The following is a 17,689-nucleotide window of genomic DNA, read 5'->3' on the forward strand; positions in this document are numbered from 1 at the left end:
ACATTGCAGGAAAATCCTGAAAATGGTTTTGGGCAAAGTCTGATTACAGTTCAGCTCCATATTGCAAAAACGTATGAACAAAAATTCGCTTGTGATTAATTTATGGATTGGGAAATACTGGACTAGGGTCGCGAAAAACTTATCACCGGTACAGAAGGGCAAAACCGTTAACTTTGAGGCCGGCAAATATTACTCCATAAAATCACTAAAAAAACACTCCTTCGGAAACAACATTCATAAATATTGATTTTTGCTCAAATGCGGTTGATATTTATATAAAATTGAAGAAATTTATGCATAATTGAAACAATTCTCAAGCATTAAAAACAAAAGCCTTGAAAAATACATGCGAACAAAAATTAACAATTTTCTTTGGAGCTGCTTACAAGATGAGATTTTATGCATTGCAAAATCCGTTTAAAATTTTTCTCTCCAAACCCTAGCTTAGAAATTGCAACAAAATCTAAGCGATTAAAATTTGATGTTCGGGGTTCTCGCCCATGCATTAGGATTGGGTGTCAATATTAGTTACACATTAGGGCAAGTTCTAGCTTAGCAATTCGATACCGGCTCTATGGTGTAATAAAGTCATGCCAATTGAATTGATGAAATATGATGAACGATAATTCCAGTAACCGAGCGTGAGTTCATAAACGGTTTTGAACACACGAGGAGCGCGCAAACATTTTTGCCTTTTCATTCCAGGAAGTCTCATCAGAGGGCTTTTTTTATTAATCTGTTTAAAGGCTGCACTTGTCTTCGATGGACTGCTCATGGGTTGATCTAGGTACCGGATTTATATGTGATTAGTTTTCAAAGAATAATTGGAGGAAAGTGTTAAGGAAAAATAGGTATAGAAACATTCTTGGCATTCTAGTGATGCTTCAGTTGTTAGAACGTTCTTCGTGCCATCTTTTTCGGTTAGTCTAACTCATGAAAAATATTACTATCAACAAAAGGTTAAAGTATATTGCAGGAAACAAAATCAGAGCTCTTTTGATAATCATTCAAATAGACTTTTCAAAATTTAGGCTACGTGCTGCAAAATATTAAATTAACTTTTTAATGCTTAGAAAATCAAGCTAGTGGTTTAAAGACTCCGGCGATTATTCAAATTCAAATCCAGTAGCACTTTCATATATTTTTGTGATGTCGGTAACTAACTGAATTTTCTTTTGACCGTTATGATTTTTCGAGTTTCTTTTACTTTTTTGTTCCAGAACGGAATTTGAAGCAACTTTGGTGCACTTGTTGGTATTATTATGCAAAATTTTCTCTTCACTGTTTTGATTTTCGGGTTTCTTTTACGACTTTTTTCTTCGAGATGCTTTTTAGTTCGACAACAACCAAAAAAAGGTTAAATCTAATTGAAGATCAATTAGTGATATCACGAATATCATATTGTGACATTTTGTCGTGAAGGTGATAAAACAAAAATATTCTTTATCATCGAGATAAAAGTGACTAATTTTCAACTATGATAGAAAAAAGCCTAGTAATAATGCTTAGTACCAATATATCTATCTACTACAAAAATAAATTCACTCTTCTGACGTTGTTGGTCAGTTTGACAAGTTTTGAAACTTTTTTCGAAACATGGAGTGTAAATCAAACCGATTGCTAGAAAACAGATGAATGTATGAGAAAGACGAAGACCATTAAAAGGAAGACAAGATAATCAAAGATTGTATTGATTTGGATATCGAAGATGGTTGGAAAAAACATTTGTGAGCATCATAAAAAACTAACAAATACCGTCATTTAAATGATAATAGAATGGTCCCGTGTTATTTTTCAAAGTTGGAAGCAACTTGTGATTATGTTTGCACGTTTATTGTTTACTTCTAGCTTTAAGTTCCTCGAATGCATGGATTTTCTTACAAAAACCATAGGGACCGCTGCTGTTGGATGTTCTTGACTCGAGTGTTTATGTATATCATCTTTTACGCAGGTTCGCAAGCTGAGACTTTTAATGGACAAATTCCTGGAGCAAAATACTTAAAAACATCAAATCTAAACAATAAAACCCTGCCAATTTTGACTATTGTCTCTTTTTAATTATAGTAGGACTTTATGATCAAAAATTTATGGCAGATCAAAATCAAACATAACACTAAGGCGATGATTTTTCTTGCATACATTTACTTTCATTATTTCATCTACTATTCTAGGGGAAAAGTTGACAATGAAATCCAAGAGAACACAAAAGTATAGAATTTTAAATATATATATATATATATATATATATATATATATATATATATATATATATATATATATATATAAACGAGTTTTAATCCCATATTATCTTGAAAGCAATTTTACAGAGAACCAACGAGAATTTTTGTTTTCTCTTCTCTTTCATTATTGCACCATTTCAATTTAGGAACCTGTTTATTAATCAAAAGTATGGCATATATGACCTTTTATAACACAACAACCAAAACACCAAAACAGTTAATTCTTTTTGAACATCAATTTGTGACATCGCGCATATCATATTGTTACATTAAGGTCGTGAACGTGATAAAAAAAACAGTGTTCTTTATTATCGAAATAAAATTGACTAAATTTAAACTATGATAGAAAAATCTTAGTAAGAAAGTTTAGTTCCAATTTATGTTTTTACTACAAAAATAAGTTCACATAAAGGTCAATTTCAGGACACCATAGAATAATAACTCTGGCCTCTTTATCCTATAAACTATGGGAAAAAACTACAATTAGGTACCGAAAACCATTACAAGAACCTCAGGCAGGTCAAAAAGTTATGAGACGCGTATTTCATTTTGACCATTACTGCTACGATTGTAACTATTGCAGCTAAACCCCTAATAGCAAATTTTTCATATCTAATCATTCATTGAGTTCCCACGCATAGACCTCGACTGACGAAAAAACAATGCTTGACCCAAAATAAGTAATAAAAGATTACGTTCGACTCAAAATTGTCCATTGAAAGACTTCAGCTCGACCTGGACTCAAAATTTTCAATTGAAAAACTTCAGCTCGACCTTAGCGCACAAACGTATTTTAGCTCGATCTGAGTTATTACTGAGCTGATAGCTCTAGCTCAACTGAAATTATTGCTGTCAACTTTAGCTCGACTCAGATTTATTCTCAACATAAGTTCGACTCAGATTTATTCTCGACTTTACCTGGACTCAGATTTGTTCTCGACATCAGCTCGACTCAGATTGATTCTTGACTTTAGCTGGACTCAAATTTTTTCTCGACTTTAGCTTGACTCAGATTTGTTCTCGATTTTAGCTGGACTTGGATTTATTCTCAACTTTAGCTGGACTCAGATTAATTCTCGATTATAGCTGGACACAGATTTATTCTCGATTATAACTCAGTTTATATTGATTTTCGGCTTCTGCTCGACTCAAAGTTATTCTCGATTTTCGCTCGACTGAGATTTTTTCTTGATTTTAGCTCGACTCTGATTTATTCTCGATTTTAGCTGGACGCAGAATTATTCTGGTATTTAGCTCGATTCAGATTTATTCTCGACTTTAGCTCAACTCAGATTTATTCTCGATTTTAGCTGGACTCAGATTTTTTCTCGACTTTAGCTCGACTCAGATATATTCACGATTTAAGCTCTGTTCAGATTTATTCTTGATTTTAGCTCGACTCAGAATTTTCTCGACTTAGCTCGACTCGTATTTATTCTCGACTTTAGCTCGACTTAGATTTATTCTCGACTTTAGCTCGACGAAGATTTGTTCTTGATTTTAGCTCAACTCAGATTTTTCTCGACTTAGCTCGGCTAGGATTTATTCTCGACTTTAGCTCGACTCAGATTTATTCTGATTTTAGCACGACTCAGATTTTTTCTCGACTTTAGCTCGACTCAGATTTATTCTCGATTTTAGCTCGGCTCCGATCTATTCTTGACTTTAGCTCGACTTAGGTTAATTCTCTACTTTAGCTCGACTCAAATTTGTTCTCGATTTTAGCTGGACTTGGATTTATTCTCAACTTTAGCTGGACTCAGATTAATTCTCGATTATAGCTGGACACAGATTTATTCTCGATTATAACTCAGTTCATATTGATTTTCGGCTTCTGCTCGACTCAAAGTTATTCTCGATTTTCGCTCGACTGAGATTTTTTCTTGATTTTAGCTCGACTTTGATTTATTCTCGATTTTAGCTGGACGCAGAATTATTCTGGTATTTAGCTCGATTCAGATTTAATCTCGATTTTAGCTCAACTCAGATTTATTCTCGATTTTAGCTGGACTCAGTTTTTTTCTCGACTTTAGCTCGACTCAGATATATTCACGATTTAAGCTCTGTTCAGATTTATTCTTGATTTTAGCTCAACTCAGAATTTTCTCGACTTAGCTTGACTCGTATTTATTCTCGACTTTAGCTCGACTTAGATTTATTCTCGACTTTAGCTCGACGAAGATTTGTTCTTGATTTTAGCTCAACTCAGATTTTTCTCGACTTAGCTCGGCTAGGATTTATTCTCGACTTTAGCTCGACTCAGATTTATTCTGATTTTAGCACGACTCAGATTTTTTCTCGACTTTAGCTCGACTCAGATTTACTCTCGATTTTAGCTCGGCTCCGATCTATTCTTGATTTTAGCTCGACTTAGGTTAATTCTCTACTTTAGCTCGACTCAAATTTATTCTTGATTTTAGCTCGACTCAGATTTATTCTAGACTTTAGCTCGACTCAGATTTATTCTCAATTTTAGCTCGGTTCAGATTTATTCTTGACTTTAGCTTGACTTAGGTTTTTTCTCGACTTTAGCTCGACTCAGATTTATTCTTGATTTTAGCTCAACTCGGATTTATTCTCGACTTTAGCTCGACTCAGATTTATTCTTGGTTTTAGCTCGACTCAGATTCATTCTCGACTTTAGCTGGACTCAGATTTATTCTCAATTTTAGCTCGGTTCAGATTTATTCCTGACTTTAGCTCGACTCAGATTTATTCTCGACTTTAGCTGCACTCAGCTTTCTTCTCGATTATAGCTGGACAGAGATTTATTCTCGATTATAGCTGGACTCAGATTTATTCTCAATTTTAGCTCGGTTCAGAATTATTCTTGACTTTAGCTCGATTCAGATTTATTCTCGACTTCCGCTCGACTGAGATTTTTTTTTTCATTTTAGCTCGACTCAGATTTGTTCTCAATTTTAGCTGGACTCAGAATTATTCTGGAATTTAGCTCAATTCAGATTTATTATCAATTTTAGCTCGGCTCAGACATATTCTCGACTTTAGCTCGACTCAAATTTATTCTCGATTTTAGCTCGGTTCGGATTTATTCAAGACTTTAGCTCGACTCAGATTTTTCTCGACTTAGCTCGACTTGGATTTATTCTCGACTTTAGCTCGACTTAGGATTATTCTCGACGTTAGCTCGACTCAGATTTATTCTTGATTTTAGCTCAACTCAGATTTTTCTCGACTTAGCTCGACTCGGATATTTTCTTGACTTTAGCTCGACTCAGATTTATTCTTGATTTTAGCTCGACTTAGGTTTATTCTCGACTTCAGCTCGACTCGGATTTATTCTCGATTTTAGCTCGACTCAGATTTATTCTTGACTTTAGCTAGACTTTTATCTTATTCTTGACTTTAGCTGCAAGGTGTTACAAGATAGCCGTCATCTCCATAGGGCGTTTATTTTGCACTATATCGGGCATGAGGTCCAATATCCAAGGACAGGGATGGGTCAGAAGAACTTGGATCTCAGAGAGTTCCACGCAATCAAGCTCTTAGTCTGGGCGAATTTTCTGTTGTACCGTTCCGTCTGGCAGATGACTGAGTTCTGTATGGCTATTATTTGAGTCCAGTCTGCCCCACATATTTCGGTTTTTGGCCAAAAAAACAACTATTGTGTTTTGTAACTCCTGAGAAGAGGTTATATCAAAAAGCTGACTATGATCAGGGTAAGAACAAACTATATGAACTCATCAAGAACCAGAATTCCCGCTCTGGTCAAGAATTTGTTATCTGCGAAAAAATATTTTTTTTAATCTGGAAACATGTAAATTAAACTAACCACTTGGTTAATGTTACATGTTAGAAATTTATTAATCAAACATTATTTTTTTCTAATTTATAACAATCTAAGGTTCGGTTTTCGTAAAATAATTTAATAAAAAATATGTTTAAATCCTGCAACCCTTCTGTCTATTGGAACTCTTTCGTGTCGTTTAAGCATTTCCGCTGTAACTTTTTGTTTAAGTTTGGTCTTCGACGATTCTTTTCTAATTGTAAATGGAAGTGTGTTCCATTTTCGAACAAAGTTACGAACAATTGAACCATTACTCCATTTTGACTTACATTTTTGTTCTAAGAAAAGGTTATGGGTTCGTTTGTTTACAATAATAGGCACGTTTTCTAAAAATCTGAAATGTTTATTAGAGCGATTTCTTGTTTGTTGGAGAATATTGAAAAACCTATTTAAAGACACCCGTGTTATTTGGAGCTCTGCTGGAAGAACTTTAGTCTCCAGAAGTAGATCTCTGGCAGTATCGTATTTGGTTTTCATAAAGCAAACTTTTATTCCCCAGTTTATCTGTTTGTTAGTTCTGTCAATAGAGTAAGATGGTAAATTTTGAAAAAAAATTGCGCTAAAATCTAAATGAGACAAAACTAGTGATTTAAAAAGATTTATTCTTGTTTTTAGCGGTACCTGATAACGAACCAAATATAATGATCTGATTGCTGAAGCCATTTTACTGATAACCTTATTTAGTTGATTTTGGTATGTCAGTTCCCTATCAATTATTACACCTAAATATCTACATTTTTCAGATGCTTCCAATCGGTGTCCCTTGATCGACAGTTTCAATGATCGGCAATTTTTCGATCCTGAACACCATTAACTCCGTTTTTTTCTCATTCAAAGTTAACCTGTTTTGTTTCATATATTGATCTGTCTTGTTTAATGTATCTTCAGCTATTAGCTGCAAATTTGCTTCATTCTTTGCATGACATAGAATTGCTGTATCATCGGCAAACTGTAATACATCACAATTCGTTGATACAGCTTCACTGAAATCGTTGACATAAAGTATAAAAATTAGCAACAGCTGATCTTGTACAAATAGCCATATAGGGTAGATGGTAATACAAGCGCATTAATTTGATTTCCAAGAATTGTGATGTTCTTAGAATCACCCGTTTTCTCATTAAAATTAGTGGAAACGGTTCAAGTTGGCTTTTGGACCCAAAATCAAAATTTACAATTTAGTTTCTCAAAGTACTTCTAGTAAATCTTTAACTCGGTCTGGCGCAGGGTGACCACAGTCCGTTTGGTCTGGTCCAGAGTCTGTTTTTAATTTGTATGGTCTTTCCTAGTGTGAGTAAAGTCGGTTTTCGGTCTGATCGACATGGACCCTCTCTCCGCGACCCAAGCAGAGCATTTTTAAACGATCGAAAATTGGAACATACTATTTCGCAATTTTTATATCCTCTTTTGACATCTATCTTGCCATCACCCTTCCCCTTCATTTGTGATTTTCTCCATAACTTGATAACTGCATAACCACCATAAATCAAGAGTGGAATTTAAAAAAAAGATACATTTACTCCACCTGTTGTTTCATAGTAAATTGCACTTTTCATAATAATTAAAATGATAATTTTAGCTTTTGGATGCGCCTGCTTGCCGACCACTTCATTCACTGGACTTCTGGTACTCATTGTGATCATGCTCTTGAGTTACTGAAACCCAACTGGAGATATTGAATCAACTACATCTGATGAAAACAGAATTCTTAATCTCGTCTACGATTTCATCTAAGAAACTATTTGAACTGATACATTGTATATGTTAAAAGTTAGTCTTTTGAAGTCACAGAGAAATTCTGGCATTTAACGAGCAGTTTGAGATGAAGCTGAGCCAGGATTATGGAGTGACTTCTGCAGAGTTTTCAAATGCCGAGATCTTATTGAAGTCAACTTCTGGCGCTGTATACAAGAAATCCTGCCAGTGCAGACTTCCAAAGGGATTTCCGAACGTGCGTGCCTTAATTAATGGTTACGTGACTTTGCTTGAAATCGCTGAGAACTTCTGGCGTTTATCGAGAACCGCAAAGCGGTTCAAGATATTAAGTCAGAATTTCGAAGTGACATCTGCAGAGTCATGTAACCATGCTTAAAACGCGAAACGCGCACGTTTTAAAATGATGAAAGTCAACGAAATTCAACTTCTGACTAAGTAGCAACTTCTAGCATTTTAACTTCTAGCTCTGCAGACTTTCGACATTTTAAAATGTGCACGTGAGTGTTTCAATCTATATATTAATTCTAACTCGAATGCTATAGCACCATGTTTAAGCGCCTATCTTCACATGTTTTAGCGTCCCTTAAACATGCAGCCTAGCGTAATGCATGCATCCTATACCACCATGTTTAAGCACCAATCTTCACATGTTTCAACGGTCCTTAAACATGCAGCCTGTTCTGTGACTTGGTTTTATGTGTGTGCGTGCGTGTGTCCGTGAGCATGCATGCGTATGTGTGTGCGCACGCGCGCGTGTGTGTGTGTGTGCGTGTGTGTGCACGTAGGCATTCAAATGACAATTTTGTTCTTTTCGGTTTTGGGACGTTCAATTTGTTTTCGAACGTTCTTTTAACTTGACCGCTTACGTCTATGTGACTGTGTTTGTGTGTGTGTGTGTTTGTGACCTTCAACTGATAAATTTTAACTGACGTTAACCATGGCTTGGAGTACAACCACTGAATTTTATCCTTGTGCGTTTGTGTGTGAACCTGTTTGCGCGCGCGTGTGTGTGTGTATGTATGTGTGTTTGCGTGCACGCGTGTGAAACCTTGAACTGTTGACATTTAACTGAGGTTAACCGTTACATTGAATTGCTTTAATGCAATACTGATTGTTCTTTTTACATATTATCATTCCTTTTTGCATATCCCAGATGGCCAACGATTTGGTAAGCATCCATTGGTGATCAAAATTAATTAGGGCGGGCAGGTCTGAACTGGTCTAAAGGTTTGTGAGGTTTCGCTCAGATTTTTTTCATTTTCTCAGACTCTTATCCTGCAATTCAGTTATTCTCCTGACTTTTCTTCGCTATAACTTTTCTTCGCTTCTCTTGGCTAAAACGTTCTTCGCTTTTTTTCGTTAAAGATGACTTTCATAAATGACTGCTTTACTAATAAAAGGACTGCAGCAAAGCTTTAAAGCTGAGATCGAAAAATTTGAGCAACAAATTATGGTTGCTGTTGAGCGGTTGCAGACGGCATTAAATTATTCTGTCTATAAAACGAAAAGCCAAGAGTCTGACAGAAAGAAACTCAAAAAGTTGAGCAGGGCCTTCAGAAAGTGCCCCGAAATAGATAAATTGAGAGCAACTATCAAAAAGACCTTCTTTTGCTCACTTTCCCCACTTTCTTTTCTCACTTACTTTTTCTTTTCTCACTTTCTTTTCTCACTATCTTTTCTCACTTTCTTTTCTCACTTTCTTTTCTCACTTTCTTTTCTCACTTTCTTTTCTCACTTCCTTTTCTCTCTTTCTTTTCTCTCTGTCTTTTCTCACTTTCTTTTCTCACTTTATTTTCTCACTTTCTTTTCTTACTTTCTTTTTTTACTTTCCTCACCTTCTTTTCTCACTTTTTTTCTCACTTTCCTCACTTTCTTTTCTTACTTTCTTTTCTCACTTTCCTCACTTTCTTTTCTCACTTTCTTTTCTCACTTTCTTTTCTCATTTTCTTTTCTCACTTTTTTTCTCACTTTTTTTCTCACTTTTTTTCTCACTTTCTTTTCTCACTTTTTTTCTCACTTTCTTTTCTCACTTTTTTTCTCACTTTCTTTTCTAACTTTCTTTTCTCACTTTCTTTTCTAACTTTCTTGTCTCACTTTCTTTTCTCACTTTCTTTTCTCACTTTCTTTTCTCATTTTCTTTTCTCATTTACTTTTCTCACTTACTTTTCTCACTTTCTTTTCTCAATTTTTTTTCTCAATTTCTTTTCTCACTTTCTTTTCTCACTTTCTTTTCTCACTTTCTTTTCTCACTTTTTTTTCTCACTTTCTTTTCTCTCTTTCTTTTCTCTCTTTCTTTTCTCTCTTTCTTTTCTCTCTTTCTTTTCTCTCTTTTCTCTCTTTCTTTTCTCTCTTTCTTTTCTCACTTTCCTTTCTCACTTTCTTTTCTTACTTTCCTAGCTTTCTTTTCTCGCTTTCTTTTCTCACTTTCCTCACATTCTTTTCTCACTTTCTTTTCTCACTTTCTTTTTTCACTTTCTTTTCTCAATTTCTTTTCTCACTTTCTTTTCTCACTTTTTTTCTCACTTTTTTTCTCACTTTTTTTCTCACTTTCTTTTTTCACTTTTTTTCTCACTTTCTTTTCTCACTTTTTTTCTCACTTTCTTTTCTAACTTTCTTTTCTCACTTTCTTTTCTAACTTTCTTGTCTCACTTTCTTTTCTCACTTTCTTTTCTCACTTTCTTTTCTCATTTTCTTTTCTCATTTACTTTTCTCACTTTCTTTTCTCACTTTCTTTTCTCAATTTCTTTTCTCACTTTCTTTTCTCACTTTCTTTTCTCACTTTCTTTTCTCACTTTCTTTTCTCACTTTCTGTTCTCACTTTCTTTTCTCATTTTCTTTTCTCACTTACTTTTCTCACTTACTTTTCTCACTTTCTTTTCTCAATTTCTTTTCTCAATTTCTTTTCTCACTTTCTTTTCTCACTTTCTTTTCTCACTTTCTTTTCTCACTTTCTTTTCTCGCTTTCTTTTCTCTCTTTCTTTTCTCTCTTTCTTTTCTCTCTTTCTTTTCTCTCTTTCTTTTCTCTCTTTTCTCTCTTTCTTTTCTCTCTTTCTTTTCTCACTTTCCTTTCTCACTTTCTTTTCTTACTTTCCTAGCTTTCTTTTCTCGCTTTCTTTTCTCACTTTCCTCACATTCTTTTCTCACTTTCTTTTCTCACTTTCTTTTTTCACTTTCTTTTCTCAATTTCTTTTCTCACTTTCTTTTCTCACTTTTTTTCTCACTTTTTTTCTCACTTTTTTTCTCACTTTCTTTTTTCACTTTTTTTCTCACTTTCTTTTCTCACTTTTTTTCTCACTTTCTTTTCTAACTTTCTTTTCTCACTTTCTTTTCTAACTTTCTTGTCTCACTTTCTTTTCTCACTTTCTTTTCTCACTTTCTTTTCTCATTTTCTTTTCTCATTTACTTTTCTCACTTTCTTTTCTCACTTTCTTTTCTCAATTTCTTTTCTCACTTTCTTTTCTCACTTTCTTTTCTCACTTTCTTTTCTCACTTTCTTTTCTCACTTTCTGTTCTCACTTTCTTTTCTCATTTTCTTTTCTCACTTACTTTTCTCACTTACTTTTCTCACTTTCTTTTCTCAATTTCTTTTCTCAATTTCTTTTCTCACTTTCTTTTCTCACTTTCTTTTCTCACTTTCTTTTCTCGCTTTCTTTTCTCTCTTTCTTTTCTCTCTTTCTTTTCTCTCTTTCTTTTCTCTCTTTCTTTTCTCTCTTTTCTCTCTTTCTTTTCTCTCTTTCTTTTCTCACTTTCTTTTCTCACTTTCTTTTCTTACTTTCCTAGCTTTCTTTTCTCACTTTCTTTTCTCACTTTCCTCACTTTCTTTTCTCACTTTCTTTTCTCACTTTCTTTTCTCACTTTCTTTTCTCACTTTTTTTCTCACTTTTTTTTCTCACTTTTTTCTCACTTTCTTTTCTCACTTTTTTTCTCACTTTCTTTTCTCACTTTTTTCTCACTTTCTTTTCTCACTTTTTTTTCTCACTTTCTTTTATCACTTTCTTTTCTCACTTTTTTTTCTCACTTTCTTTTATCACTTTCCTTTCTCACTTTCTTTTCTAACTTTCTTTTCTCACTTTCTTTTCTCTCTTTTCTCACTTTCTTTTCTCATTTTCTTTTCTCACTTTTTTTCTCACTTTCTTTTCTCACTTTCTTTTCTCACTTTCTTTTCTCACTTTTTTTCTCACTTTTTTTCTCACTTTTTTCACTTTCTTTTCTCACTTTCTTTTCTCACTTTTTTTCGCACTTTTCTCACTTTCTTTTCTCATTTTCTTCTCTCACTTTCTTTCTTTCTTTTCTCACTTTCTTTTCTCACTTTCTTTTCTCACTCACTTTTATCAATTTCTTTTCTCACTTTCTTTTCTCACTTTCTTTTCTCACTTTCTTTTCTTACTTTCTTTTCTTACTTTCTTTTCTCTCTTTTCTCACTCACTTTTATCAATTTCTTTTCTCACTTTCTTTTCTCACTTTCCTTTCTCACTTTCTTTTCTAACTTTCTTTTCTCACTTTCTTTTCTCTCTTTTCTCACTTTCTTTTCTCATTTTCTTTTCTCACTTTTTTTCTCACTTTCTTTTCTCAATTTCTTTTCTCACTTTCTTTTCTCACTTTTTTTCTCACTTTTTTTCTCACTTTTTTCACTTTCTTTTCTCACTTTCTTTTCTCACTTTCCTCACTTTCTTTTCTCACTTTCTTTTCTCACTTTCTTTTCTCACTTTCTTTTCTCACTTTTTTTCTCACTTTTTTTTCTCACTTTTTTCTCACTTTCTTTTCTCACTTTTTTTCTCACTTTCTTTTCTCACTTTTTTCTCACTTTCTTTTCTCACTTTTTTTTCTCACTTTCTTTTATCACTTTCTTTTCTCACTTTCTTTTCTCACTTTCTTTTCTCACTTTTTTTCTCACTTTTTTTTCTCACTTTTTTCTCACTTTCTTTTCTCACTTTTTTTCTCACTTTCTTTTCTCACTTTTTTCTCACTTTCTTTTCTCACTTTTTTTTCTCACTTTCTTTTATCACTTTCCTTTCTCACTTTCTTTTCTAACTTTCTTTTCTCACTTTCTTTTCTCTCTTTTCTCACTTTCTTTTCTCATTTTCTTTTCTCACTTTTTTTCTCACTTTCTTTTCTCACTTTCTTTTCTCACTTATTTTCTCACTTTTTTTTCTCACTTTTTTCTCACTTTCTTTTCTCACTTTTTTTCTCACTTTCTTTTCTCACTTTTTTCTCACTTTCTTTTCTCACTTTTTTTTCTCACTTTCTTTTATCACTTTCCTTTCTCACTTTCTTTTCTAACTTTCTTTTCTCACTTTCTTTTCTCTCTTTTCTCACTTTCTTTTCTCATTTTCTTTTCTCACTTTTTTTTTCACTTTCTTTTCTCACTTTCTTTTCTCACTTTCTTTTCTCACTTTTTTTCTCACTTTTTTTCTCACTTTTTTCACTTTCTTTTCTCACTTTCTTTTCTCACTTTTTTTCGCACTTTTCTCACTTTCTTTTCTCATTTTCTTCTCTCACTTTCTTTCTTTCTTTTCTCACTTTCTTTTCTCACTTTCTTTTCTCACTCACTTTTATCAATTTCTTTTCTCACTTTCTTTTCTCACTTTCTTTTCTCACTTTCTTTTCTTACTTTCTTTTCTTACTTTCTTTTCTCACTTTCTTTTCTCACTTTCTTTTCTCACTTTCTTTTCTCAGTTTCTTTTCTCTCTTTTCTCACTTTCTTTTCCCTCTTTTCTCACTTTATTTTCGCATTTTCTTTTCTCATTTTTTCCTCCCTTTTTTCTCACTTTCTTTTCTCATTTTCTTTTCTCACTTACTTTCCTCACTTTCTTTTTTCACTTTCTTTTCTCACTTTCTTTTCTCACTTTCTTTTCTCACTTTCTTTTCTCACTTTCTTTTCTCACTTTTTTTCTCACTTTTTTATCTCACTTTCTTATCTCTCTTTTCTCACTTTCTTTTCTCATTTTCTTTTCTCACTTTTTTTCTCACTTTCTTTTCTCACTTTCTTTTCTCACTTTCTTTTCTCACTTTTTTCTCACTTTTTTTCTCACTTTTTCACTTTCTTTTCTCACTTTCTTTTCGCATTTTTTTTCGCATTTTTCTCACTTTCTTTTCTCATTTTCTTCTCTCACTTTCTTTCTTTCTTTTCTCACTTTCTTTTCTCACTTTCTTTTCTCACTCACTTTTATCAATTTCTTTTCTCACTTTCTTTTCTCACTTTTTTTCTCACTTTTTTATCTCACTTTCTTATCTCTCTTTTCTCACTTTCTTTGCTCATTTTCTTTTCTCACTTTTTTTCTCACTTTCTTTTCTCACTTTCTTTTCTCACTTTCTTTTCTCACTTTTTTTCTCACTTTTTTCTCACTTTTTTCACTTTCTTTTCTCACTTTCTTTTCTCACTTTTTTTCGCACTTTTCTCACTTTCTTTTCTCATTTTCTTCTCTCACTTTCTTTCTTTCTTTTCTCACTTTCTTTTCTCACTTTCTTTTCTCACTCACTTTTATCAATTTCTTTTCTCACTTTCTTTTCTCACTTTCTTTTCTCACTTTCTTTTCTTACTTTCTTTTCTTACTTTCTTTTCTCACTTTCTTTTCTCACTTTCTTTTCTCACTTTCTTTTCTCACTTTCTTTTCTCTCTTTTCTCACTTTCTTTTCCCTCTTTTCTCACTTTATTATCGCATTTTCTTTTCTCATTTTTTCCTCCCTTTTTTCTCACTTTCTTTTCTCATTTTCTTTTCTCACTTACTTTCCTCACTTTCTTTTTTCACTTTCTTTTCTCACTTTCTTTTCTCACTTTCTTTTCTCACTTTCTTTTCTCACTTTCTTTTCTCATTTTCTTCTCACTTTTTTAGCTCACTTTCTTATCTCACTTTCTTATCTCACTTTCTTATCTCACTTTCTTTTCTCACTTTCTTTTCTCACTTTCTTTTCTCACTTTCTTTTCTCACTTTCTTTTCTCACTTTTTTTTCTCACTGTCTTTTCTCACTTCCTTTTCTCACTTTCTTTTCTCACTTTCTTTTCTCACTTTCTTTTCTCACTTTCTTATCTTACTTTCTTTTCTCACTTTCTTTTCTCACTTTCTTTTCTCACTTTCTTTTCTCACTTTCTTTTCTCACTTTCTTTTCTCACTTTCTTTTCTCACTTTTTTTCTCATTTTCTTTTCTCACTTTCTTTTCTCACTTTCTTTTCTCACTTTCTTTTCTCACTTTCTTTTCTCACTTTCTTTTCTCACTTTTTTTCACTTTTTTTTCACTCTCTTTTTCCCACTTTTTTTGCTCACTTTGTTTTCTCACTTTCTTTTCTCACTTTCTTTTCTCTTTTTCTTTTCTCACTTTCTTTTCTCCCGTTCTTTTCTCACTTTCTTTTCTCTTTTTCTTTGCTCATTTTCTTTTCTCACTTACTTTCCTCACTTTCTTTTCTCACTTTCTTTTCTCACTTTCTTTTCTCTTTTTCTTTTCTCACTTTCTTTTCTTACTTTCTTTTCTCACTTTTTTATCTCACTTTCTTATCTCACTTTCTTATCTCACTTTCTTATCTCACTTTCTTTTCTCACTTTCTTTTCTCACTTTCTTTTCTCACTTTCTTTTCTCACTTTCTTTTCTCACTTTCTTTTCTCACTTTCTTTTCTCACTTTCTTTTCTCACTTTCTTTTCTCACTTTTTTTCTCACTTTCTTTTCTCACTTTATTTTCTCACTTTCTTTTCTCACTTTCTTTTCTCACTTTCTTTTCTCACTTTCTTATCTCTCTTTCATTTCTCACTTTCTTTTCTCACTTTCTTTTCTCACTTTCTTTTCTCACTTTCTTTTCTCACTTTTTTATCTCTCTTTCTTTTCTCACTTTCTTTTCTCGTTTTCTCACAAATGGAGGTAATAACGGGACTATATAGACGACAGCAGGAAGGGGAGACAGACGATGGTTCTTTTAAAGCAGGTCATCTGCAGGATCCATGAGGATTACAGTATATAAATAATAATCATAGAATTAATCAGTGATTTTCGCCGTGGATTCATAAAAAGCTCACTGGAATTTTAAGGCACACCTTAAGATGGTAAGAGGATCGTAGTATGATCTATCGATCGATTTCTACGAAATATGATCCATTGATGGAGATTTCTTTGACCCGAACTTGCTCTGATTTATATTTTCACTGATTTATACTGATTTATATTGCGGTGAGAAGGCGGGCCTATCCAATGCATTTGTTAAATACCTTGTTAACAATATTAATTATCTATGAATAATATTTTGTAAAAAGTGCACTAGGTTATACAGCACAAAACATTTGAATTAAACAAAACTTTATTTGGGTCTGTTTGCATTTGTATATTTAAAATTGTGAAGACAGTAAAAGTTAAAACATCATCTTAAAAATTTTCTTCAACAGAAGTTAACTGCCAACTGCAGAATCATAACTTAGTTGGAGGGTGATCTCACTGGTTATTAAGAAACTCAAAATCTTGCATTCAAAATACATACTTTTTGCAAGATTCTTGAAAGACTCTTGCAAGTTTTGAATCAAATCGCAATATTCTTGCAAGGTTTAAAGTCCAACTTGTGAGGTTGTTGCAAAATTTTTAATTCTTCTTGCAAGATTCTTACAACACTTTGAGTCCAAATTTTTTTTCCTGGCTGCACGGAGCGGCTGGTCGAGCTGGGGGAAAAGATAAGCATAAGATGGTAACACTTTGTCGGAAAGCCATCTTAAGTCAATCGATTGTAAAACTCTGTTGTGTTCAAATTTGTTTTTTAATAATGCGTGAACTTACCCTTTGCTTTCTTAACGTCGAGCAGAGGGTTTATATTGTTTTCCATCAGGTTTCTGATGATATCTGCGTCAATTTTGTTGCACACTTCTAACATTTTTTCATTCTATTTTTTCCCAACAAAACTGTCTCTTTCCGTAATCACTGCTGCCAAATCCTCATCAACTTTCAATTGGATTTAGATGTGGACTATATGTCAGCGTTTCCACTACCTCCCACTCTTTCGCTCGACAGTTATCGATTGTCATTGATATCTGCACAGGAGCATTATCTTGTCGAAAAATAGGCTTCGGAAAATGCAATCTGTCTGCGTTGTTATTACAAATATCCAATCAGCTGACACCGTTTAGCTTGTTTGGACACCAAACAAGCATTTTCCGTCTATCTGGTCGTATTGCACCCCAAAACCTAATTGACCTCATGTCAGAACTCAATTTTTTCTCTTTCATTTTCTTTGAAAAATCGAACAATTCAGTAGCTTTAGAAGCGCACGCTATTTTAGTCAGCAAAGTTCTGCTAGAAATAAAGAGGCTTCGTCAGTATATTGATACACAATTTGAGCGCGCTATGAGAAAAATCGTTATGAGTCACTCCACTGAATTTTAAGAATCTCTTCAAACTCCGTTCGCTATCTTTTTGCGGATATTTTTTTTACATTTGAAGCAATCTTCGTCTAGATTTTGACCTCAATGCTGTTATTTGTTTTAAAAACTTCTCTGCCTACTGAGTAATGGATGTTGATTTAAATCTGAGTTGTTTTTTTTTTCGACCATATAAATCCGACATCTCGTAGCGTAACAACTTGGCAAATGTGAACAACAATGAGGTTTAACTATCTTTTTTGTTTCAGCGGAGACAAGGAGAAGGAAATCTCTCTTAAAAGTTCTAATTTTCACACTTTAACAACAACAACTACTACTACTAACACTACAACAACTACTACTACTACTACTACTACTACTACTACTACTACTACTACTACTACTACTACTACTACTACTACTACTACTACTACATTTTTGTGTGTATATGGTGTGTGTGCTGTGTTTGTGTGTGTTTGTGTTTCTGTGTGTGTGCCTGTGTGTATATGTGAGCGCGCGTGTGCGTGTGTGCATGTGTGTGCGTCTGTGTGTGCGTCTGTGTGTGTGTGTGTGTGCGCGCGTGTGCGTACGTGTGTGT

General features: G+C 33.4%; 1 protein-coding gene across 3 annotated transcripts in view; it reads left to right on the plus strand.

Moving 5' to 3' along the window:
* LOC142336300 (uncharacterized) overlaps positions 1-7,863 on the plus strand; it is a 118,222-nt gene extending 110,359 nt beyond the window's left edge. For all 3 annotated transcript variants that reach the window (XM_075385019.1, XM_075385018.1, XM_075385020.1), the window contains one exon: positions 7,628-7,863. In XM_075385019.1, the coding sequence (XP_075241134.1) occupies positions 7,628-7,707 (80 nt within the window). In that variant the 3' untranslated portion in view covers positions 7,708-7,863. The remainder of the gene's footprint in view (positions 1-7,627) is intronic.
* Positions 7,864-17,689: the final 9,826 nt, after the last annotated feature.

The sequence above is a fragment of the Convolutriloba macropyga genome, chromosome 3 (genome assembly GCF_964194025.1).
Source record: "Convolutriloba macropyga chromosome 3, txConMacr16.3, whole genome shotgun sequence".
Lineage (NCBI taxonomy): Eukaryota > Metazoa > Xenacoelomorpha > Acoela > Convolutidae > Convolutriloba > Convolutriloba macropyga.